At 36.2% G+C, this 26,444-nt stretch overlaps 1 protein-coding gene across 1 annotated transcript in view; it reads left to right on the forward strand.

Annotated features, from left to right (window-relative positions):
• LOC122146596 (cadherin-4-like) overlaps positions 1–26,444 on the forward strand; it is a 209,446-nt gene that overhangs the window by 69,063 nt on the left and 113,939 nt on the right. The window contains exon 3 of the mRNA XM_042766257.1: positions 22,650–22,673. Coding sequence (XP_042622191.1) covers positions 22,650–22,673 — 24 coding nt within the window. The remainder of the gene's footprint in view (positions 1–22,649; positions 22,674–26,444) is intronic.

The following is a 26,444-nucleotide window of genomic DNA, read 5'->3' on the forward strand; positions in this document are numbered from 1 at the left end:
TGTCGGGAGAAAATTGTTTCACAACACAAGCTTAAAGAGATAGTTCACCCAAAAATGAAAATTCTGTTATCATTTACTCACCCTGATGTCGTTCCAAACCTGTGTTAGTTGCTTTCTTACACTGAACAAAATTATAAACGCAATGCAACGCAACGCAACGCAACGCAAAGCAAAGCAATGCAATGAAACGCACTCATTTGTTAATACACAAGCCAAAAAAAAAGGTGCCGTTCACGTTTGCGATGTGAAACTGGTGTGAAACCGAAGTGAAAAAAAAAGGAGTGAATTGAATTTTAGCATTGTAGGGTCTTGTCCACACACTGCTAAGACACATTTATATGAAAACACTATGTAAAAGTGAATTTTGCATCCAGTGTCCCTTTTAAAAATAATAATAAAATAAATTAAATCTGACACAAAACTTTTGAATGGTAGAGTATTTCATATTGCAATGGGTGCTCTTTTTCACGGGCCATGGTCAGCTGTTGCATTCACGCTGACAGGAACACCACATGCTGTTTTAGCAACATTGTGGCCAAATCAGGACAAAGAAGACACAATCTTATGCAATCTTTTGAATATGTAACGACTACATAGAATGATGTTGAATTTGATTTAATGTAGATAAATTACAACCCTAAAACCAAAATTTACATTAGCAAGATTATTTTAACACCAAAGTCAAGTCAAGTCAAAAAATTCTGATGGTTTGTAAAGAGGTACAGGAAGAGCTAGCAAGGGTGCATTGTGCATAAAAAAATGACATTTTCAGTGTTACATTTATTCATTGTTGATTTGAAATCATCACCAAGAATTGACAGCATATGTCAGAAAGTAGGAGAAACAGAAAAAGGAGGGTTGTAAGAAAAAAAGAGGATGTTCATTTTGTGCTTTTGATAATTGTTTTGATAACCAATCCCCACCACAGACAGGTGTAATTGAATATTGAATTCAATAACAGTGAATATAATGAATTCCTGTACCTTCACAGGATGAGAGTATGTGTCATTTTCCATTCTCTCAATGTGCCACTTTTACACACACACACACACACACACACACACACACACACACACACACACACACACATTCATACAGAAGGACCTACAAACACACACACACACACATTTATTCTTACCTATGCGCTAGTGTTTAGGTTTCCACCTCAAGGGCTTTATTGAGATGAAATGTCAGTTTTAATGGAAAATGTGATAGAAACAATATAACAGAACAGAATATTGCCTTGGTAGAGAAGTTGCAATGGGAATGTGTGTTTGTGTGTCTATTTGTCTGCCTGTGTAATAGGATACTGGCACTCCATGTCTTTTTTTTTTCTTTTTTTTTTTGAGTATAGTTTCCAGGCATAGATAAGCCATTGGTCTCACTATAAGAGTGAACATAAATTTTGGCAGAAGTCCACTCGTGTGTGTGTGTGTGTGTCATCATCAAACAGGAGGGTCCACACACTGTAAACTCAGGGGACAGGTGAAGAAGTCATTTTAGGGGAAAAATATCAGCGGTTGTACTTCAAAGGCTTTTGGGGGAGAACACACATCACTGCGGCGTGTTGCTGAAGGTCATAAGTGTACCTTTAGGCACAGGGAACATGCAGCTCATTATATGGTTGTACATTTGCAGTGAGTTCATTTGCCAGCTAGCCCTGCTGAAACGGTGGCAAAATGAGTTTGAGGTGACAGAAATGGCTGACGGGGTGCTTCCTTGTGTACACCAGGGGTGAATTACAATTTACACACTGCTGCTTGGCATAAAAGGTATATTGTTTGCTTGTTATAGGAAAATATAGCCATGTACTGTATGTAGTAGGACCGTAGGGCTAAATAGGGATGTCTTGATATCCCTGTTTTGTCACCGTTCAAAAGATTGTGGTCGGTAATATTTTTCTAATGTTAGAGATTACTAAAAAGTACTTTAAGGAAAATAAAGTTTTTTTTTTTTTTTTTTTTTTTAATGACTTATGAATGATCTGAAATAGTTTGGTGAAGTTATTTATGGAACTGTAATGCTGTCAACTATTTGATAGCTGAGCATTTAAAAAAAAAATAATGACACACCGTATAACATTTGTCATCCAATCTGAATAAAGCAATAAAAAAAAAAAAAACAAAAAAAAAAAAAAAAACAAAACAAAAAAAAAAAAAAAAACACAAAAAAAAAAAAAAAAAAAAAAAATATAACATAACAAGTACTTTTTTATCTGAATATATTTTTAAATGTAATATATTCCTGTTATGGCAAAACTGCATTTTTGGAGTAATTTTTTTTGCTCCAATCTTCAGTGTCACATGATCCTTCACAAATCATTCTAATATGCCAGTTTCCTTCTTAAGAAACATTATTTTATTATTATTACCATATGGCAGAACTAGTAGGAGTAGTATGCTAGTATGGTATTCTGATTTCAACCCATGGTTATGTTCAATATCACACCAGCATACAGCGTACTGCAACTTCTTAATATTTCAACAGAGTGCAGTATATGTATTGTTCACATTCCTGTACCCATGGAACACCTAGAAATAACCACATTATAAAATGTAAAGAGAGCACACTGTACAGGATGCTCTCTCCCACAATGCAATGCACTGATCTTGACCTTCCAAAAAAAAATGATATCATGATCCAATTAAAAATTTAAACAGACCCCATTTATAATTTCCACAAAATTCCATAAAAAATTGAAAATAAATCTCAAAAAAAAGGAAAATAGTTCTCGATAAAAGTGATAAATAAGTATTTTGATAAAGGTGATAAATGCGCAGCAATAACTGAACATGCTGAACATATACAGATAGATAGATAGATAGATAGATAGATAGATAGATACACAAAATAGGCAGTACTGTATGCAGTCTACTGTACTTTCTTTGCTGTCTTTCTTTGCTTTTCCCAAGTACTGCATACTTTGCTAATTTTCAGCAAAGGGTTTTGTAGCAATTAATTTCCTCTTTTTGTTGATTTATTATTTTAATCTGTTCAATATATCAGGGTTATTGCAACTAGCACATTATCGCCTACAGTCTCATTTTATTCATATGTAGTTAGATATCTGCAAGCCCTGAGCAGACAGTTTGTGTCCTTGGTTTTAAGTAGTAGTTTATCTATTAATTTGCTACAATGAAACTTAAAAAAAAAAAAAAAAAAAACTCCCTCAGTGTCTTCAGTGGTGTTAAAAACACCACTCAAATCCAAGGTTTGAAACGAAGTCATTTCGTCATCTCCTACAGTAATTCTGAAATTCAGTTTTGTCCCTCTCACCGCCTTCAGTCACAGGAAGCTTTCATCCCCTTCCCTTTTCATCAGCCTCACTTTGTGTGTCAGGTGCGTGTGGTTTTGTATTCTGAGGAGTGTCTGCATTCGAACACAGCTCGAAATGTTTAAAAGCTTTGCCATTTTTTAGGTAAAAGAAAAAAATACTACAGCACTTAAGTACAGCCTCCACTTGTATAGTTTATCTCTTCCAGGTGCTCGGGTTGCACTCGTTCCTCTCCCAGGGACCGACAGCATGGAAGATCAAAAATAAATATATTCATGTATTTTTCAGAAAGATAATAGGATGCATTTCGGTCCACTGTGGCTTTGTTGGAAGTTTGCATAATCCTCGCAGCAATGTATTCATTACAAGGTTAATAATTTATTAGCAGTTTTGTTGATGAAATGCCTCTGAGATGCTTCAGCAAATGTTTGCTGTGATGTTGCCATTCCCCTTTATTAGTTGTATTAGTCTTAGCTTTACTGTACATTCTACTTTTTGCATTCATGTGAAAAAAAAAAAAAACATAATAGTTGTTTATGAAACTCATAATGGGAGGTGTTTTAAAATACAAGAATGCATCCACATGCAAAGTGATACCTATCATTATTTTCAGAAAAAAAAATGGCACCCATATTTGAAATGTGGCACACAAAATGGTCAGTTTGAAAATAGAAAATGGATGGAACAAAATCACCTATTTGGATTTCAAAAGAAGTCATTATTCTTTTTGTTAGAGAGTGTGTGTGTGTGTTGGGGTCTTTTTAATGGACTCAAGGGACATGAGGAAACACATATAAAGATGAAGAAGTTACTTTAGGGGAAAATGCCAGGAGTTGTACTTCAAAGGCCTTCAGAACTGCATCACAGACCATTGCAGAACAGGGTTGTTTTTCCACTCTTAGGGCTTTTAATAAATCCATTCAATCTCTCACATTTATCTCCGGCTTTATTACTTTGAACTGTTTCTCCCATAGGACCGAAAACAACGCAACAGCAGTCTAGTGTTATAAATTATTTAAACCATGCACATTGTTGAAGACGAGGAAAAAGCCACTTAATTTTGAGGTAGAATACAGGAATGCGTTCCTCAAACTACACGACTCTCCACCGACCTCCCTCGTAGACTGTATACTCCTGTTCTTAGGGGAGGTGAGAGCTGTAGCATAACTGAGCAATTAACCTTATTATTGTCTCAGAATACAGGTAACAACCCACGAGACCTGTGAAAACAAAACAAAAACATGCAGAGCTCGAGATGAACAAACCAATTCTTATCCCTGGGTTCTTATTCCTGGCATTACTGTTAATTAAAGCCATGCCATCTCTCTTACTTTGCTTCCGCTTCCCTTTCTGTAATCATAACCTGTCATGTCCTTACTACATCAAAACATTAATGTTTTTGGTCGCTTGTGTTTTAATGGTCCTGTCAAGGCTGAGGAAAAACTAAGGCATGCAGAGTCACAGATAACACAAAACACCATAATTAGATTTCAGCTTATAAAATCATGATTTCAATTTCCTTCTTCACTGCACATTTATTTATTACCCATAAAAGATTTTCATTGGAGAACCCAGTACTTCTTTTCATAAAAAAATATGTTTTAATCCATATGTGGGTGATTTTTCAAGTAAAAAAAAAGAACAATTCTGATAAGATTTAAGGACAGAATGCTTAAAAATCTAAATTCAAAAAATAATTTTTCAATCCATAAATCTATTGTTCTTTCCGTTTTTCTATTATGTTGCCAGTAATGATGGATTATTTAAATATTTACATTAATCAAGTAATAATATAATAATAAAAAATGTTGCCAGTAATGATGGATGATGATAATGATGATGATAAATGTTTCTTAAACACCAAATCAGCATATTAGAACGTTTTCTGAAGGATCATATGACACTGAAGACTGAAGTAATTGCTGCTGAAAATTCAGTTTTGCCATCACAGGAATGAGCGACATATTTTGAAATATTCAAAATATTACTGGTTTTACTATATTTAAAAAAAAAAAAAAATCAAATATACAGCTATAAAACCTTAGGCAATTAAACAGTTAAATTTGACAAAGACAGTTACATTTGCCAGACCTTTTCTATATTTGGATTTAAATTTCCTAACTTTTGATAAATGTTTTAACTGATGTTAAGTTGATCAAAAGTACCACTGATTGAAGAATCACCCATAAATACGTGTAGTAGGAAAGATCACCTCATGTCAACTGATCTGTCTTGCTTTATCATTATATATGAAAGCTTCAAGTCAGATGTGAGGGTGAGTCAGCAAATGGAATTTCTGAGGTCTTGCTTCTTGACCATTTACTTTAGAATAAGGTCCTTAATTCTCCACTGCTTCGGGGATTCTGTCTAACTTCTGTACATTTCTAGAAATTTTATGAAATGTCAATTTTCAAATTCTGTGTTCAGACTTTCCAGTTTTATCTGCTCTATTGACCGGCTGTGTGCAGTGTGCTGAGGATTAGAAAAGCTCTCCTTGATCAAAGGCTTGTGTGCTTTAAGGGAAGACACAGTGGTCCCATCTCACACATGGAGACATCAGAGAAAGTTCAGGCTTAACTCTCAGACAAAGCGCAGCCATGGCCATTCTCAGAGTGAGCTTTTCTTTACATTTTATCAAGATCAGCATATATAGACTTTGAGCCGACCGTAAGGAGGTACTGTAGCCTCTATATTCTCCACTATAATCTTCACTGCAAAGGTTATAGCTGTTTGGAAAATGTTAATGATGGGCCAAATGCCATAGACATTTCATGAAAGATGGCTGAGTGTACAGTAGTATGATAAAAAGTATGAACAATATGCTTTAAGTCTTTATTTACTGCTGCATGTCCAGGGCTGGTGGATGTTGCTACAGTATGAACTTATCATAGGAGCAGTCCTCCTTGAGCCATCATCTCAATTATTTTTCATAACTTTATGATATGATAAAATACAATCATGTATCATATCATCATATCACATCGTGTCGTGTCGTGTCGTGTCATATCATGTATCATGTGTCATGTGTCATGCGTTATATCTTTTTCCAGTGACTCTTTCTGCAGGTTACATTAACCTGCCTGTAGATGGCAGCAAGTGACTTTTTTCAAGTGAGTCATTTGAATCATTCATTCAACTCATTCATTCAAAATAGTTGATGCGTAACAAAACCAGTCTTCAAGAGTGAGTCATTAGCTGCTTCCCAATTCAAAGACCGTGTCCTCCGAAGGGCTTATTTGAAGGTTGATTGCGTAACCGTGGTGCGACGAAGCCTGTTCCTATTCGAAGGCTCCTTCAAATGCGGCCTCCAAATACACCCTTCATTTCTCATGCAATGAAGGATACAACAGATGTATCCTTCGTGGCCTACCCTACTTCAGAACGTCAGTGAAGACAGCATTTATTTGAGATAAATTGCTGGATTACACTTAAGTGTAAGTATGGTTTTCTACTTATTCGAATAATGTAATTTATGTAATGATACAAATGTAAAAATAAAGAAGAAAGTATATAAAGCAGTTCAAATGTTGACTGATATCATACCAAGATGCGATTTTATTCTTTATTATGTGCATAAATAGACCATGGTGAACATATTTAGACAAGTTTTGAACCCTGCTTTGTTTTTAATATATATATATATTTTTAACAGTCCCGTACAAACGTTATTGCCGCTCTTCGATGGCATCTGTCACAGTTGCTAGGTGACAAGAACAGTCCTCCGTAGGCTAGACAGTCCCATTAACAATGCTCGGTCCGACCCTCGTGACCTTTGAAGGATGCAGCTTTTGAAGTCCGAGTCCTTTGGAGGATGCAGCCTTTGAATTGGAAGCTATTGAATCACCCATTCAGAAAATGGATTCATTCAGGAACGTTACTGCTGTATGTTTGTCAGCGAGGCGGTTCTGTGACAACTGTATTACTTGACGGAGCAAAAACACACCAAGTAACTGCCAATACTGTCACTAAAATTTAAGTTACACAATATTAATGTCTTTTTTTTTTATTAATGTCTGATGTATGGTATAGAAATATCACACTCACAATTGATTATCGGTATGGCTGGGATCACTTACTGTATGTCACTAACATTTAACAACAGCTAGCACTTTTGGCATTGCTTACAGTACCGAGATAAAGTTGGTTTGACATTTGACATCGGATATTAGACAGATATTCAGAAAAACTGGAGGAGTATAATTGTATAAAAAAGGCTTATCTGAAAAGTATTAGAATTAGGAACTGAACTCACTCCTCGATATGTTGCAATGCATCAAGACTGTAGCAGCTGCACGCTAGCTCTTAGGCCAGGTAGGGACTGTCTACAAACTACGAAGTACATGTGGAAGGCTAAAACGATTTTTTTTTTACAGTTGACCAAACAAGAGCAATTTGTGCACCAAGGTCTTTGAAAGATACACAGATAAACACTTATATTGCTCACTTAAATTTAAAAAGGAAATATTGTAAACAATATATATTATAGTGTTATTATTATGTTATTAATATACAAAAATATATTAATAATAGGAAAACAATATATATATATATATATATATCATTCCATAATCCAAATGTTATGTGGTAGGCCTATTCCAGGTTCTTGTGAGAACATTTTATTGATGGTTGTATTCACAGAAAAAAAAATACACACTATTTAAATTTAAACCAATAAATAAATTTATTTAAAATAAATAAACTTTCCTGTGTCAGCTTCTTAGTGTATGTCTTGTTACTGGTTTTTATATTTATTTTAGTCACAGAACTATAACAGAATACGTGCTATTGAAGTTTAACAATTAAGGCAAAGCTTGCAAAGAGTGTTGTTTTGACTTGATTTTGAAATTCAAAATTTTCAATAAACTAATTTATAACACACAGTCTAGTCTAATCTGATTCTAATCTAGAGTCTTATATGTAATAAGGCACACCCATTGAAGCTGTAATATAAATCTAATCATTAGACAAACATTTTAATGGCGGTTTTAGCCACAGAACTATAATAGAACACATGCTATTGAAAATGAAACCAATACAGAATTTAGTTTAAAATAAATACAATCTTTGAATCAACTTCAAAGGCTGTGTCTTCCTAGACAAACATTTTCCAGTTGTTTTCGAAAGAGATGCAGAAGTCATGCAATTAACAAATTAAGATTCGCTTACAAAGCCTTCCAAAGAGTCTCCAGTATCTTGGTCGATGGTAGAGGATTGAGTTAAGCCTACATGTGCACAGAGCAAATATTAGCATGGAGAAAACAAGTTATTGAGCTTGCTTTACATGTATAAAGATTCTCCCTTATACAAGAATTCATGATTCTTGTTGAACATTATGTGAATCTTGAATTAATTTATGCATTCAACATGGATCATCTCAAATAGCTCTCAGGGATTCACTAAGTCTTCTATCTCGAAACATGTATTGAAAAGTCATTTTACATTTGCCGTTCCCACATGTTTGAGTTGTGTGCTTATCTTGGCAGTACTTTTACTGTAACAATCTGCATTTGTTTTTTTTTTTTTGTTGTTGTTTTTTTTTTTTTTTTTAATCACAGTGTTTTGAATTGTCACACTTTGACACAATAGATCGAGATCGTCACTGCTTGTTTGAGAAAAAAAACAAGAAGAAAAAAAAAACATGCTCGGTTTAGATCTGAGGAGGCTGTGTTAAAAGTCTGAACTCCTGCCCTTCTCAAAGGCCAGTGTAGTGCCCTTAGGCTACTCACGGCTCTTGTTTTTCGCTTCTGTTCTCCAAATTGCTCTTCATATTCAGCACTTCTGTTTCACTTTCATCATGACCAGTGAGAGAGACAGAAAGCAAGAGCCGCAAGACCTCAGAAGGGAGGTCTTGAAATGGAGCTTAAAGCTCTAACGATCTTTCTGCAGCCTGCAGCTCTTTCTCTCGCTCTCTCGTTCTCTTCATCCACTCCATCCTGTTCATTAAAATCAGTGCAGAGCCCGTTGGGACAGGCACAAGCAGGGCAATGGATTTCTAGCCATTTAAGAGGAGGTGCTAACTGAAAGAGAGCAGGGAGGAGAACATCAGAAGAACGGGATCCCACAGTCAATGAATGAGGCCTAAAGATAAAGAATTAGATATGGCATTGTGAACATGTGGAGGAGATCGGTGCGACGTTGCCTCTAGTACTTGTTAAATGCTTTTCGGTAAAGTTTTTGGAAGGACTTTTGACATGCCTCATTGCTACACAGTGGCTTACTGTCTGTGTTCGTCTCTGACTATTTAGCGAGAATAGAAAGTTTTCCTGCTCAGGCTGATTAGTCTCTTGTTTTGTTGTTGTTAAACTTACTTAAAAAAATTATAATTATTAATTCAAACCAATAATGATATTAATAGCATTATTATAAAATAAATATTAGCTTTACTTTAGTGGTCTTGATGCAAGTTGTATGTATTCCATGTATATGGAATGTTGTAGATGTTGCATTACTGTATATGTTGGTGTACATGAGATGAACTAAGTTATATGCTAGGTAGAATGTGCAAGTTCTCACATGTATTTATTGTTTATGCAGATGTATTATTGCATATAAATTGTAATATTATGTTTATGTTGTAGATATAGGCAATTTCTCAGACTGTATGTAGGATGTGTCTGAGTAAACCAATCAGAACGCTTCAGTTCACTGGTGTTCAGCTCTTTCAGATTAAGTGAGTCAATACACTACATACTATGATTGGATTGTTTGGATCAGTAGTTTCTATATTTCATCTTGTAAATTGTTCAATTGTTAGTGCATTGTAAAAGGCATAGTTCATCCCAAAATTATAAAATTGTCATTATTTCCTCACCCCATTCCATTCTAACCCTGTACTGTTTTCTTTCATTTATGAAAAGTCCCAAGGCAGCTTTTCCATACAATGATGATTGCCAAAGTGCCGACTTTAGATGCCAAAATGCTGACTCCAAACAAGACAAAAATGTATCATAACACTAATGTTAAACTATTTATCTGGTATGTAGGATAATTAGAATAAGTCTTCTGAAGAGATACAGTACATTCAAAAGTTGTGGGTCAGTAAGATTTTTTTTTAATTATTATTATTTTTTTAATTAGGACATTTATTTTATTTTGGAAAAATGCATTAAGTCTATCATGGTTTTAAAAAAAAATACAAATAAACAGTACAATTACTTTCAAGGATCATGAAGATCATGTGACAGTAAAGGATCATGTGACACCGAGGACTAGAGTAATAGCTGCTGAAAATTCAGCTTTGCCATCACAGGAATACATTACTTTTTTTTTTTTTTTAATTTATTTACAATAAAAGTTATTTTATGTTATATTATCTCACAATATAACTTTAGATTAATTAAATATTTAACATTCAACAAATCATAAAATCACTAAAGTATCCTCAAAAATCACCATCATTATTACAAAAATCAATTTAACTGCATTTTTTGATCAAACAAATACAGTCTTTGTGCATGAGCATAAGACTTTTTTTGAATAAGTTATTTCAAAATTTAAATGTTTGAACTAGGGGTGGGCGATATGGCAAAAAAATATATCTAAATTTTTTTCAAGAAAATCATGATTCACAATTTTATCACAATTCTTTATCATGTTGGTTTTACTATTTTGCAAGTTGTCTGAGCAGTCCAGCCAAACTACTTTCCCTATTTTAATAACAAAGCCTTACAAGTAAACAAAATCTAAAATAAAAAATAATGGCAGACATTTAGTCCAAAGTAGGTGAATATTATTATTATTGCTATTATTATTATTATTATTGGTCATTATTTTATCTGTTATTAAAAAATAAGAACAAAGATACACATTACAAATTTCAGGTGCAGTAGGTGTATTTAGCAGTAACATTCAAGAAATGCAGTGAACAGATATTAAAATAACACACTATATACTGTACACGTCACTGTATAAATTATACATTGATTCTTATTAAAGCAGCTGTATTAAACTTCTTAAGTCAAGAGCGGTGAGTGACTTTTCTTTGTGTTTTGTTGTTTTATTAACATTAAAGGGATAGTTAACTGTAAAATGAAAATTATGTCATCATTAACTCACTCTCAAGTTGTTTTAAACCTGAATTAGTTTCTCTCCCTAGTTGAACATAAAAGTTGTTTTGAAGAATGTGGGTAACCAAACAGTTGCTGGTCCCCAATGACTTCCACAGTATTTTATTTTTCTCCTCCTATCAAAGTCAACGGGGACAAGCAACTGTTTGGTTACCCACATTCTTCAAAATATTTTCTTTTGTGTTCAGCACAAGAAATAAATTAATGCAGGTTTGGGACAACATGAGAGTGAGTAAATAACGACAGAATTATAATTTTTGGGTGAACTATCCCTTTAATGACAAGCGGCAACATGTATAACAATAATACTCCTCTCACACTAAAACACCTGTTAACTTCAACTCAAAAAAAACCAACCATACACAAAAGAAAAATTAGTCCAGTAATCAGGCGCTGTTTGACAGGCTTTTTAGTGCACGCGCTTCAGTTGTAAAGTCAAATGTCAGAACAGCACGTGATTTAATGCCAAAAATTGTGATATCACACAAACTGCAACTGATAGAATGTGTGCTGTAGCACAATACTACGATATTTCTCCAAAAGCAGATCATGGAGACATTTTTCGTCCACGATCAAAAATTGTGATATCACACACCCCTAGTTTGACAGTACTGTGTATGATAGTGTTGGGTCATAATGTGTTTAAAATATGACATTATATCATATTAAAATAACATAAAATAAAATAAAATACATTATTATATTTTTTTTGTAGTTTTTCATTAAAAATCCACCAAAAATCCCCCATAAATTATTATTTTTAAATTATTATTATTATTATTATTATTGTATGGAAAATCTTCCTAAGGACATTCTGCTTAAGATCCTTTGGGTTTCAGAGAAGCAAGACAATATTACTTAGTTAGAAGGGCATGGGGTTGATTAAATAATGACAACATTTTCAATTTTCCCTTTAATATCTTTCAGTATTGTTTTTCTTGCCATATTTTTGTCAATAGCATGCTATAATTCTTTGTTATAGCTGACAAAAAGTATTTGTCAACAAACATTTCTGTCAGTAATTTCACTGACAAGATTACCACTGATTAGACCCCCTGACAAGCTCTGAATAGTGAAATAAAGGCGAATGATTCCACTCACTGAATATATCTCTCTTCTGTGTCTCCTCCTGGTTTCACAGGCCATTGTCTCCGGAAAAGAAAACTGCTTGTGAGTCGTACTTGGTCAGACTACTGTACCTTTCCCTGACCTGGAGCGAGTGCTCCCTCTGAGAGAAATTATTTCTGCTCTCGTAGTCCTAAATACTTAAAGGTCCATCAACCGAGACCTCCAGCTAGTCAGGTGCGGTGTAATAAACCAGATGGAGATGTGGAGAATGAAAGTAACCACGTTATGGCGTCTGCCCCCTCCCTGCGGTGAAATGGATTCACACCATTTCAGCCTCAATGGGCCCTTGTGGATCTGAATGTCTGTTTTGAAATATGGAATACAAACTCTATCGGGATTGACAATGTCTTTCCGCCAGCGGGCTGTAAACAGACCGCAGGTGAAAAGGGGACGGTAATGTCGAAATGAACCTCAAGACTAACTATAAACGTAGTGCAACGGACCCCCTTTGGGCTTTGGCTGCACCTTGAGTGTATAACTGCTCTTTATGTGCTGATAGTGGGAGACTTGCTGTCTTTTCAATGAAAAAGACATCGGATTGGTTGATGATGGTGGATGGCTTGCCACTGGGTCTTCTGATGCAGTGTTACCACACGCTGTCAATTTTTCTTAGCGGCAGGGGGGAGGCTGTCGTTTCGCTCTGTGTTTTACTGTCACCACCTCCTCTCCTTCTCTTTTTCATTTCGGTCTCTTTTTCTCTTTTTCATTCAGCACCATTTGGCCCTGTTATGGCTGCAGCCCATCTGTGGGCAGTTTTAGTGGTTTGTCGAAAGTAAGAGAAGCCCACTCTGAAAATATCTCTCTCTCGCTCCATCACTCGCTCTTATTTTGTCTCAATTTCTCGCTATCTCCCTGGGTCCCTCATTTAATGGTCTCTTTAGTACCTGCTCCCGCTTTTTTCTTCCAGTTATTTTATTTTCCGTTTCTCTGTCTTTCGCTCTTTGCCGTTCTGTCACTCCCCCCCTTCCTTTCTCTCTGTCGCTCCTGTGGACCCTAAAACCTCCTCCTCTCCACCAGTGAGCGGTAATGACAGACATTTGTTTAATCCAGGCAGTGGGAAATGAGATTAGAGAGAGGAGAGGAGAGCTTACCGCACTATCTCCCACACTGTGCCCACAGGCTCCGACTGCATGATGAAGGAAGAGAGAAAAGACGGGGCAGGCGGGGAGAGAAAGTGACTGAGAGAAATAAGACTGAATATGCATGTGTGTGGAATCATTTACTGACTGTGGGCCCTAAACATACCCACTGCAGGGACACTTTGTCATTGTTTTACTTTGAGCACAAACTCATCACTGTGATGAAAAAGATGAGATGATGAGCAACCAAAGCAAACAATTTAACCCGGTGATACCCCCTCCCCCCAAATTTAAAACGATCACTCATTCCTTCGTGATTTGGTAGATGATCGTTGTATTTTAAAAGTTCTGATTTGCTTGGCAGATTGTGTAAAATGCCAGTTCAAGCTTTAAGTGGTAAGGCCCGGGACAAAAAAAAAAAAAAAAAAAAAAACGGGTGAGCTGTAATCGTGGTATGCCTAGTGCCTACTTAACGTCTGCCTTTCAGCAAATTAGTTGGACAAAATGTCTTATAAATATTCATGAGTATGTTTGTAATGATAATGTTAAATTATGTATATGCATTTATTATAAATTTAAAGCTTACATACAGTAAACTTACAGTTTATTTACACTGACAGTCCATTTTTTATGAGATTTATGCTGAAAACAAAAAAGATACAATATATTTTTTTTAATTTAAAATGAGAAAATTTTTACAGAGGTACAAAAATTAATTTAAATGAATAATTGTACAAAATAACAAAAACAACAATACTACTACTACTACTACTACTAATGATAATAATAATAATAATAATAATAATTATTATTATTATTATATTAAGATATTAGAATTTATACTTAATATAAAATATCTATACACTATTGTTATTTGTTTAATACAATAATATAAAAATAAATTTATATTAAATATATATGATCATATTACATTAAATTGATACTATTATTTATTTACTTATTTATTTATTATTTGTTTATTTAAGCTTAGCTAAGATTACTAAAGTTGGCAAATACTGGGCAGCTGTGGCCTAATGGTTAGAGAATTGGACTTGTAACCAGAAGGTCGCAGGTTCGAGTCTCGGTGCTGGCAGGAGTTGTAGGTGGGAGGGAGTGAATGAACAGCGCTCTCTTCTACCCTCAATACCCATGGCTGAAGTGCCCTTGAGCAAGGCACTGTACCCCCAGTTGCTCCCCGGGCACTGGATATATAGCTGCCCACTGCTCTGGGTGTGTGTTCACTTCTCACTGCTGTGTGTGTGCACTTGGATGGGTTAAATGCAGAGCACCAATTCCAAGTATGGGTTACCATACTTGGCAAATGTCACGACTTTCACTTTCAAATAATAAAAAAAGACTATACAAAAATACAGATTAAAATTACAAAATAAAAGAAAACTAAACCAATTACAGTAACAAATAAAAAAATGTAACAGAGTTACGTAATTTAATTACAAAATAAAAGTAATTGTAATCTATTACATTTACTGAGAACAAAAATGTGTAATTAAATTACGGTTATTTATGAAAATGTTAACGATTACAAAGGGGGTTACATGTCAAAATTTTCACACACGCACTCACACACAATCTTTTTTTGCTATCTTAGGCCCTGTTTACACTAGTGTATTTTTGTTTTTAAAACATTTTAAAATGAAAACGGTCCTCGTCTACACAGGCGTTTTCACTGCATTTCAGAACAATCTCGGTCCACACTACACAACCGAAAACGCATGTCACATGACCATTCATGCAGGTACAACCATAGATATATATATATACGTAGATGCCTCATTAGTGACTGTTTCTATGGGCCGCTATACGCAAGCCGTCTGCCATATTGTAACGGTCAACTTGACGTCATTCACCATAGTAATCTCTGAATATTCAAAAGATGCCACAGTGCTGCATAGAGTGGCTCAACGGCTCTGTGAGAACCTACAGTATGGTGCCTGGAGACGTTGAATGGGGCATCTATAGATGGTTTCATCGGGCGCACGTGGCTGGCCCGAAGTTTACTAATAGCAATACTGACTGATTTTCCAAAGGCTTCGTTGAATAATAATGAGCACATATGACAAAATGAGGCGTGGGTGTTTCTATATCACTGTATTTCTGAAGAAAGACTATCTTTAGAAAATGTTCAATGTCATTTTCATTTCACCTTGCATGTAATGTGTGATAAAGCAGCATTTGTGAGCTCAGAGCTGCTTTGTGTACAGCCATTGCTGGACAAACCTCTGTTTCTCTCGCTTTAAACCACCTCCTACTGGCAGAGAATGAATTTGCATTTTCAATAAGTCCTGTTCCTTCATCTTGGCTGAGCATTCAACGTTGCTACGGGAAAGGATGAAGCTGATTGGTTGTTTTTTGTCACATGACCCGCGGTGCGCTTGCGGCATTCTGAAAAGTTGAAATGTTTTTATCTCGGTGCGGCATGGACGCGCCTGGAAAAAATGATCGCGTCGCACCGCGTGCGCTTCGCTGCCGCGTCACTTCAAAAATGAGCGCGCCTGTCACGCGTCTGCATTTGAAATAACGAACTTGAGCGCGCAAAAGACGCGATATGTGAACGGCCCCTAAGAGTTGTGGTAAAGTCATCCACTTTACTTGATAGGTCATGGGTTATTAACATAACAGTGTTACTGTACAATATATGTCTGCAGAACTTCTGGTTCATCCAATTTTAATGTTTTGTCAGAACAGCAGGCAACGAGTGAAAAACAATTCAATGATTATGTATAACAGAATCTGCTGATGAAGCTGTTGGCCCCCTACTAGCCCTTGGAGTTCTTTCTCTGTTGGTAGTCAAGAGAATTTGTGTTACTCTGTGTGTAAATGCACTGTTTACCTCCTCTCCTCCTGAGCTCATTCTTTTCTGACATTTTCTAAAATATCTTTCATACCTAACAGTACATAGGGCACTGCATTAAATAAAATATCCCTCAGTCTGTGCTGGTTTGGAACCAAATGCCACCCCCCACCAGCCAAGACACCCCCCCCCCCCCCCCCCCCCCCCCCCCCCCCATGCAAGCATGTATAAAAACAAGGGAAAATATTTAGTGGTGATGCCAAAATGCGTTGATTAATACATAAAAATATTTTCTTCTTTTCCTTGCTTTTCTTTATTGGCCAGCCCATCGACACTGATGCAAGAAAATGTATCTCTTATCTCACATTTTTCTTTGAATGTGAAAACTGCATTAAGAGATTTGGGAGCATAATATTGCATTCATAGATGAAACTTAATAACATGAGGCTCAGTTGATTTACTCATAAATATTGTTCATCAGCAGTTTCTTACTCAAAAGAAAATAAAAATTCTTACCAGCATTGCATTAATTTGCTCCTGACAAAGCAGGCATATTATGAGCATCTTAGCTTTGCAAGAATTTATGCTTACTTTCATCCAAAAATCAGCGAGCCATATGGTCAGACGTCTATGTTCTCTTAATTTGCAAAACTTATTGAAACCAAAAGTCTGGATCAGCACCAATTGTGTCTAGTTAGGCCTTTGTGCTGAGAATCACAATATCAAATTTAACCATAAGGCTTTTAATAGTATAGTCTCTATGCAGCTTACAGATGAAAACAGGTTATTATGTAGTACTTCAGCGCTAATTAACTTCAAATGTGAAAGCATTTGGTGATATGATGGACTACAGCAGATTTTAACTTTTTACCCCTGTGGCACCATACATGTGGCATTGTGATAATTTTGTCATCTTCAGTTCTGCTTGCCGGAATGACTCCTCACCTCTCTGTAATTTCATAAATTTGCAGTCCTTTTTGAACCCTCTTTTCCTGTAGCTGTGCTTTTGCACTGTGATGCAGCAATTGAATCATTTTGTAAATGGAATACTTCAGCTCCCTATGTTTTATTTTTTTCAAGACACTGGTTTAAATATGAACACTAGGGGACATGACTCCCCACACTGAAAAAACTCACCTGCAGGGTTGCCAGCTTTTCTCGACAAAACCTGCCCAATCTCTACTCAAAACTAGCCCCGCGTTCCAGGAGTAAAATACATGTTTTTTGGCAGGGTTCCCATGGTAAAATTCGCATTCCAGGCCTAAATATCATGTTACTGGGGTCGCTCCAACCTGCGGACATGAAAAACAACCCGCGGTAACAGTGTAAAAGTAGCCCAGTTCTGCGGGAAAACCGCAGACTTGGCAACACTGTTCACCTGTGCCTCTTCCCATTTTATTTTTCTTCAATTTTTAAGAGGCTACATTTTTTTTGCCACAGCGATTGACCAGTTGATCAAGAGGAGTGCTGGTTTCTGAAAAGTCTGGTTGTTATGTTTGCAAGAATATGTTAGTGTACAAAATATCTCAGGTTGTTAATTGTATAATGTAGATGTTTGTTGTATACAATTATAAGAAATGTTTCTTGAGCAGCGAATCAGCATATTAGAATGATTTCTGAAGGATCCTGTGAGACTGGAAATAATTGAGTAATGGAGTAATGACTGCTGAAATAACTTTTTAAATTGTAAAAAAAAAAAAAATAATATTTACTGTATTTTTTATCAAATAAATGCAGCCTCGTAGAGTTAAAAAAAAAAAAACATTTAAAATCTTAACTATTCCAACCTTTTTTCAACAAATATAAATAAATACTGTAACAAATAGATTGCTCATTGTTAGTTAATGCATTAACTGATGTTAACTTATATAAGACCTTATGGTAGAGTGTTAGCAATGAATTAATATAATTTACATATGAAGTATTCATATTAATTTAATTGTGTATATAATTAAATATTATATACCTCTCTCTGTCATTCTCTCTTAAAATGTTACATGTAGTGCTTCAGTAGTGTGTCCATTTCCTGCTACAAATCTCCAGCAGTTCAGTATCACACTTTTCCTATTGTGTTTTTCAGTGCTATTCCTTTAGCTGTATTTTCTTTTGTTTAACAACAACAGGTATGACAAGCCATGTGCCATGTTATCTCACCATTCTACTGTATCGCCTAAAGTGCTAGTTCTGTACTTAAGGATTTTGCTGGAGTATCAGCACTGGTCCGGTGCATCCCTTCAATGCGTGAGACGAGGTGAGAGTCCAGCTGGGGAAATTACAGAACCAGCCGCTGATTGAACCACTGATGGAGACCATTTGAGCCTCAGTGCTGCAGCAGGAAATTGAATTACCCTCACAATCTGTTTGTGCTGTACGTGCATCCCTCTGTTGTTCAGTTACCTCTGCCATGTGTGTGTATGTTTGTGGAGACTGTTTTCGATTACCTCGCTGAATGTGTGAAATCCTCCTGATCTGCTCTACGGTTGCACATGGCCAGATTTAACCATGTCACACCTACAGGATATTACCTCTTTTATGGTGTGTCACATGACTATGAGAGGCTGCGCCCACAAACTGAGAAAGGTTTGAGGACGAGGTGATGCCTGAAGTCTCCAGACCTACTGAGCCTGGTTATTAGATTGAAAGTGATATTCTTTGGTCACTTTGGACCTCAGTTCAGATGATGGTCAAACTTCCTCCTCACATTATCCATACTAAAGCTAGATCCTCAAGATCAAACTCCACTTTTACTCCACAGCATAGATAGCATAAAGCCTACCCCTGGTGCAAAGAACAGCATGGATTTTCTTGCAGTTCGCTAGGGAAACTGGTGCTGGTTAGGCTAGTTAAGAAGCATGATGGGGACACCAGCACACATGGATTGGCATTGGCAATTGTCTACATTAATCCAGATACATTTGAAAAGGGTTTTCATTTCAAAACACTTTCTGTCCACACTAGTGTTTTCAAACGTTTTCTAAAATGATGGAAAACGTAAAAATAATTCTTAACGTGGTTTAAAAGTGACTTCTGTGTGAGATGTGCTGCATATATTACTTTTGACAATAGACAATTCACCTTTTTTGTCCACAAAACTTACCTAATGTGACCCTCCCTTTAGGGTTGCCACTGCGGCCGCTATTTCTGGCATTAGCATAAAATGTGTTCTATGGATGTTTTATTTTTTTTATTTTAGGTCAACTACTTACAGAGCAACAGTTTAAAGAGTATCTTGCTTTGCAAATTAGCTTAATTTGACGTGTTTATATTTCTAGCTACCTGAATAATAATACTTTTTAAGGTTATGGTTACGATAACAATCTACTGTTGCAAAGACATTTGAAGGGAACTATACTGCCCCCTTGAGTACTGAAAGTTATTACCACTGACACGAGCACACGTTTAGTATGGCACTTTTGTGTAATGAATATTACTGGCTTAATCCTGTTGCACATAAATAATAAGTAATAGACAAAAGCAATTTACTAAAGCAAACACGCTGTGTTTTTCCACTCTGACTTTGGCATGTATCCAGGTAACATTTTTTTTTTTTTTTTTTTTTTTTGTGGCTGAATATGGCAAAATACATTATCCAAATTGGAATAAACAGGATGCAAACATGTGCTGATGTGGGAGATGCGGGTTTAAATCCAACCCATTTGGCTCCATTTTCTCCCCAGTCTTCTATCAATACAGTGACAATAAACATTACAACTATATATGAGTATTCCAGATCTGGTGAAGCTCATATACTGCAAACAATTCTTTATAATGATGTTTATTTTCGCAATCAATGCTTCTGATACCATAAACCCTCAGCAGTGCACTTCTGCTTATTTAAGCAATCAAGAACATTTTACCTCATTATTATTCTGTACGCAACCCATTAGTAATAATTAATCAAACCAAACAAATGGCAGAAAACAATAAAGTCCATTGTTGTTTTTCATAATCAGACAGCTAATTAATTTGTATAAAGCCAACTTTCCGGCTTTCTTTCCAGTAGGGAGAAAGACATGGAGGAACATGGAAATTTCTACTTCTCACTACACTCACTCCAATTAATACAGAAATCCATGTGGAACGGAATATTGTTTGTTGCCATTTGCGCAATGAATTATTCATGTTTTTGTTGTGGGAGTGTTTTGTTGGTAGATACATTTCTTTGCATCGTCTTCTTTCTCATTCTGTCTCCCTCTGTTTGGCTTAACAAGACCCAGCAGAATTCTGCATTACTTCTGCACTTAAAATGAAACTTTAGTACATTTGCTTGTTCATTAGTACAATTTTAATTATATTGGCTGGGTATTGTTATAAAAATGTGCTCAGTAATGTGTTGCAGAGGATCTTCAGAGACCGTGAGGTTCTGTCACACTGCTACAAAACCCAAGCGGCAAGATGTAAAGAAGAACTTGCACGATTCTGCACGGTTCATAGGAAACATTCACAATGGCTGTAGTTTGGGTATTTCTTGCTGTGTGCAGGCAGTGACCGAAAACACTATTGAACAAGAAACAGAGTAATCTGTATTTTCAGAGAGAGAAATAAATTGCGATGACCTTTCCATTTCAAAGATGTATGAGAGAACGCATGTATAGTCATCTAACTAGAGTGATTTAAATACATAATGGGAGTGCGTGACTGAAGGGAACAGACAGTCTATAGACAGAAAAGGCTGAATGGGTCCTTGTAATGCTGCAAATGTTTTATAAAATTATTTTCTTCAGGCAGATGCTGCTTAATTAAACCTAAACGCGTGTCTGCATCTCGAATGAATCATCAGTGGAAAAGAGTTTCTTAGTTCATTATACAGATGAAAGAAGTATTTATTTTTAAGATTTCTTTCAGGGTAGAAGCAAGTTCCTTGATGTTTTACAGTTGGCTAAGTTTGCCCTGTACGTGCTGGGAGTCTGAAATCGTAACAGTGATTGTTAGTCATCTCCTGGTGAGCGCTACAAGGTTTAGGCATGGGCGAGAGCATCCATGCCAAAATGCCCAGATTGTGTGCCAATGAGTCTGCGAGTCTGCGTGAAGCCTTGGGGAGGAGAAAGGAACTGCCTGAATTTGCAGCAGTGGGGGATGATATACTGAATAAATTAGAAATTGTTATTCATGTAGGAACATTGTTTGGAAGACCTACAGCACTCTGTGTGTGTATGTGTGATTTATTTTTGTTTTCCCTCATGCAGAAGTTTTAAAACATGGATTGCATTCTTGCAGATGAAGGAATGCATGAATGTGGAGACAAAACTGTAGTTCAACCAGATGAGGATACAGTCAGTTGAGCTGGCTAGTTGAAAATTTAACTTGACTTTCCTCATTTTGTATAGAGAGAGAATTGGAAATCCTGAAATGTGAGACAAAAAAATAAATGGATAAACCAAAGAGGGTTTGAAGGTTTGAACTTTCAAGAGCAAGGTTATTCTCAGTTGTCAGCATTATATCCTTAAGGATAATGACACACGCAAAAGTGCTAATATTGGCTGTGATTTGGCATTAATACATTAATATTACTGTGTTAATAAACATTTTTGACACAGCGTTGCCAGTTACATTGTGCAGTTTGCTTTTCAAACAGAAATGATTCCAAACAAAACCAAAACAGTATCAACTTTTGTGACTCCAAGCAACACATACTAGTGGTATTTTGTTCCCGAATGATTCTTTTTTTTTTTTTTTTTTTTTTTTTTTTTTTTTTAAATAATGGAATGAGCTATTATTTGATTCATACAGAGATTCAGTGTTTTTGAATGAATATGTTGAAAGAACAATTAAAATGGCTCACTTATATGGGAAGTTACTTGTTTTTCAATTAATCAGTTTATTTAAACAGATTGGTTGAATTAATGATTCAGAAGATTAATTTTATTTAATTATGATTGTGAAAGAATGGGTTAAATGAAAGATTGGATAACTCACCATTTTTTTTATTTGTTTTTTATTTATTTTTTTATTTTTTTTACAATCAATTAAACAAATCTCTGTTTTTGAATTAACTGGTTGAATGAACAATTCAATGACTTGCTTATATTTCATTCAGTTGAATGAGATAGTGATTTTGAACATGAATGATGAATGATTCGAATGACTCAATTACCCAGCTACATTAACAAAATTATTGTTAATCTAATCTGATTCTGCTCTCGTGGTGTCTCACTATGTTATGTTAAACCCAACGTATTCATATTATCAAAATTTGTTGTACTGCATCCTATTGATTATTTGCTAATATCTGAGTTGTGTATAAAAGTTGTTTCCATTTTCTAACCATCTCTGTTTTCTCTCACTTGTAGATACCCTGCTGTCATCTGGCCATGGTGAGTACTTGAGAAATATGTTCCTGGATATAGCTCTGCATGACTCTGAATGTGCCAGATCTCAAATGTGATTATTGTTTTTCAATGTTGGTCCGTAAGCATGCGTGACTCCATCTGAATAGAGCATCGCTGTGGCAGCAGATGTACATCTTTTTTTCTGAAATTCACTTAGCATACTTTCGGGTCTGTTGGCTGAAAAAGAGAACCCAATCTTTGTTAGTGATTACAGAAGACTCACCTCTCCCCCCTCTGTTCTGATCATAATATCAGATACATTACACCATCACGATCATTCAATCACAATCAACCCACACCCACCAATCACAATCACCCCTTGAGGTTCTATTGTTCGGTTCACGCACGTTCGGTCTGGCTGTTTGTCAAAGATGAGGCGCTTACTCTGGGAGTCGCTGTATAGACAGACCTATTTTTTTCATGTACATTTGACTCAGCGAGGGGCAATCTTTAAAGTGTGTTTTTGCTATTGAATTTATGCTGTTATATATTCTCAAATTGCCTCCCATTTTTAGCAAAATGGAGCGCAGGAAGTATCACACATGTGCTGGATATAATGGACTGCGTGACCAGCATATAGTCCACCTGCAGAGCTGCTAGGGCCGCTGGAAAATAACACCTGCGCTGACCATTTCTGCATCCATTTCAAGATGGAGAGCAAGAGTGAGATCAGAAAGGAGTGAAAAAAAGTCTTACAGAGTCTGCGCTTAAAGGGCAGTCCTGTCCTAAACTCGAGCTGTATATGTTTTGCACTCAAAGCACACTTGCCCACAATGCTTTGTGGAAACAAGACGTGGCACTGGGTCCGTTTTTTTCTGTTTACTCTGCACTTTGCACAAAAATAGGATATGTGCAGGCCAGCAGGGTCTGTATTTCCAGGCCAGCACATTTACTTTCTTTGCCAGTGCTCTTTTGTGAGATGGTAAGCTGGTACAAATAGTGTGCTGCCCTTCAAGATTTCTGCAAATGCACCATAATGGATAATAATATGGCTAATGCAAGCATTTTGAATAGCTTGAAAAGAAATTAATGCATTTTAACTGTGTTTGTATGGTGTTAGTGTAAACAAAGCAAAGGGCCATATGGTTGAAGCAATGTAGAAAGTTGTTGACGACACCATCCTAACAACAGTAACGGTGACGGGCACTGTTTAGACAGCAGGCATTACTCCTCCGGCAGCTTTACACAAATGTGCTCACACAAACACACACACATTTTTTTCTCTTGTCCAGATCCAGTGTGAGTGTGACTCAAAGTGGTTAGACCTGGTTAGAAAGGTAGTGTATGTTTAATAGCACATATACTGTACACTATGCATAAAAATTATGTAGACTATATAATTAAAATCTAGACATTGCACTGGGTTTAGTTTTTAATGTTATCATAATAATAAATTTATTTAATAAATGACTGTATGCCATACACCTCTGTCTTTATCGTTCTTGTTTGACACATGCTCTCTTTCAGTGTAGTTTACTTGATAAGACTTTTGCATCAAATGTCATGATTTACTCAGTATTATAGTCTGCCTTACAAGCCCTGCTCCGTCATGTCAAGGCATCAGCCGAGTGCCTGTGTCACCTATAGGAGATGCTGGCTCTGCATACACAAAAACTCAAAGTAAACTCTTTATAAGTGTGTTTTTGCTGAATGTTGCTCTCATTCTCTCTGTCTCTCTCCTCGCTGCCCCCATCTATTCTTCGCTGTGAATACTGGTTGATGGCCTAAACTAAAGGAATGAAAGCAGTAAAGGAGGCGAGTGTAAAAGAGAGATGGAGGAATGAAGATGAAAATGTGAATGAAGGAGAACTCTGTGTCCTTGGCCTTTGTGTGGCTCTCTCCACACTCTGTTTTTTATGACAAAAAAAATCACAACAACAAAAAAAAACATCTTTTTTTTTCTTATATCTGTTTTTTTTTTTTTTCCTGAACAGATTGCAGTTTGTCCTTTCATTACCATTTCCCTTATATTTTGATGCCTTATCTGTGGTGGTTTGTTTGAGTCCATTTTTTAAAACCCACTGAATGCTTAGATAAGACATGGTGGCTAAAAGTCCAACCTATCAGTTAAATTATGCATTTTTTTTTATTACTTACATTTCAATACAATATATAAAAATATAAGTTATAAAATGTTATAAGTTTGTTTAATGTTATTTTTTATTATTATTATTTATAATATTGAGCACAATATGGCCATCCAATGACGTGCCTTGACTTTGCTATGTTGCACTTCCACTGCAAATTCTTTCTGTCCATTTCTCTTCTTTTGTCTCTCTCTCATTCTCTCTATCCCCTCACTCTTTCGCAGTTTAATTGGCGCTACCTGAGGTAGGCCTATAGGTGTAATTGTTATAGTATAAAGTGCCTTGGTCGGCTGGTTTTAAAGCCTTTTATCTGTAATCTCCTGATTGATTATGCTTTTTTTCTGCCAGCCGAGCAAATTGTTCAAACCCATCAGGTGCACAGCGGGGAAAAAAACAGCGGAAGAGGAGCTTCAGCTGTCCAACAGCCAAATCACAGAGCACATTGGCTAGAACATCAAATTTGGTGACAGACAACACAATGCTGCTTTTTAGTTTACACACACAGACAAATGAAACACAGATGTCTTCCTCGCTCCCCGTGTTGCTGAGGGTTAAAAATGGAGAAAACGAGGAAGATTAAAAAGTGTGTAATCCGTAATTGGAGGGAGGTGGGGGGTGGGGTTGGGGTTATAAAAAGGAAGTGTTTTTTTGTCTGTTGGCATGTAATTTATCAAAACATTATTTAGGCTGCAACGAATTGCAGTGAATGATTTCTACACTGTTATTGCAATTCTGCAGGCAGCTTCACAGTCCACCCAACTTGATCAATATCTTATTCAGCACGGTTGTATTTTTAATACAATACAGTAATGAATGCCACCACCCAGGGGACTTGGCGTAGCCTTTTATTCTGCAGATCCGTCTCAAATGAGCCCTCCTGTTAGCCTGTCATAATGTTAAAAAAAATGCCATGGTAGGAAATGCATTAGTCTTGAGTATTAGATTTTAATACAGTGTTAAGGAGCAAATAAGAGAAACATAATAGCTGAGGTTAATGTAGGTGTGATCCAAAACCAGTTGACAGAAATGAAGACAGATAACTAGAAAAATACTGTGCATGCTTAGTATGCCAGGGAAAATCCCACCCAATCATTGTATTTTTTTTTCTCCTTCTGTTTCGCTCTAGCTCTCGCTCTCTCTTTATATCTTCCCAAGAGAGCTATATCTGTCCTGCTAATAGGTTTACCATTGGAGTGGCTCTCTAGTAGCAATGCAGTGAGGTGAAACGTCCAATTTGGCTGCCTCTGGTGGGAGCAGTGTCCAGACCCTTACCATTAAGTTGGCATTGTGGGATAGAGATGCTGGTTGTAGATTGGCAATGATATGACAGGTGTTGTCTTTGCAATTACGACTGGTTTTAGTGTGTTTAAGTGTGTGTGAGTCAGGTTTACCTACACTGCAAGGACCAAATGTACCCACAATGAGGGTAAAACCTGAATTCACCTACAGTACATTGTTGGGAGCAGACAATGGTTCCCTTGAGGAAATCAGGGGATTTTTGGATCAAACTTTTTAATGTAGTTGTTTTGAGGATTGTGTCTTTTAAACACTTGATGTGGGTGTTTTTTTGGGGGGGTTAATGAATGTGTAATTTGTGGTGTGCTTTCACACGTGCACAATAAAGACCAGTGCCAGTGCAAAGTGATTAAATGGCCCTGGATTTATAGCA

Source organism: Cyprinus carpio, chromosome A11, assembly GCF_018340385.1.
Source record: "Cyprinus carpio isolate SPL01 chromosome A11, ASM1834038v1, whole genome shotgun sequence".
NCBI classification, from domain to species: domain Eukaryota; kingdom Metazoa; phylum Chordata; class Actinopteri; order Cypriniformes; family Cyprinidae; genus Cyprinus; species Cyprinus carpio.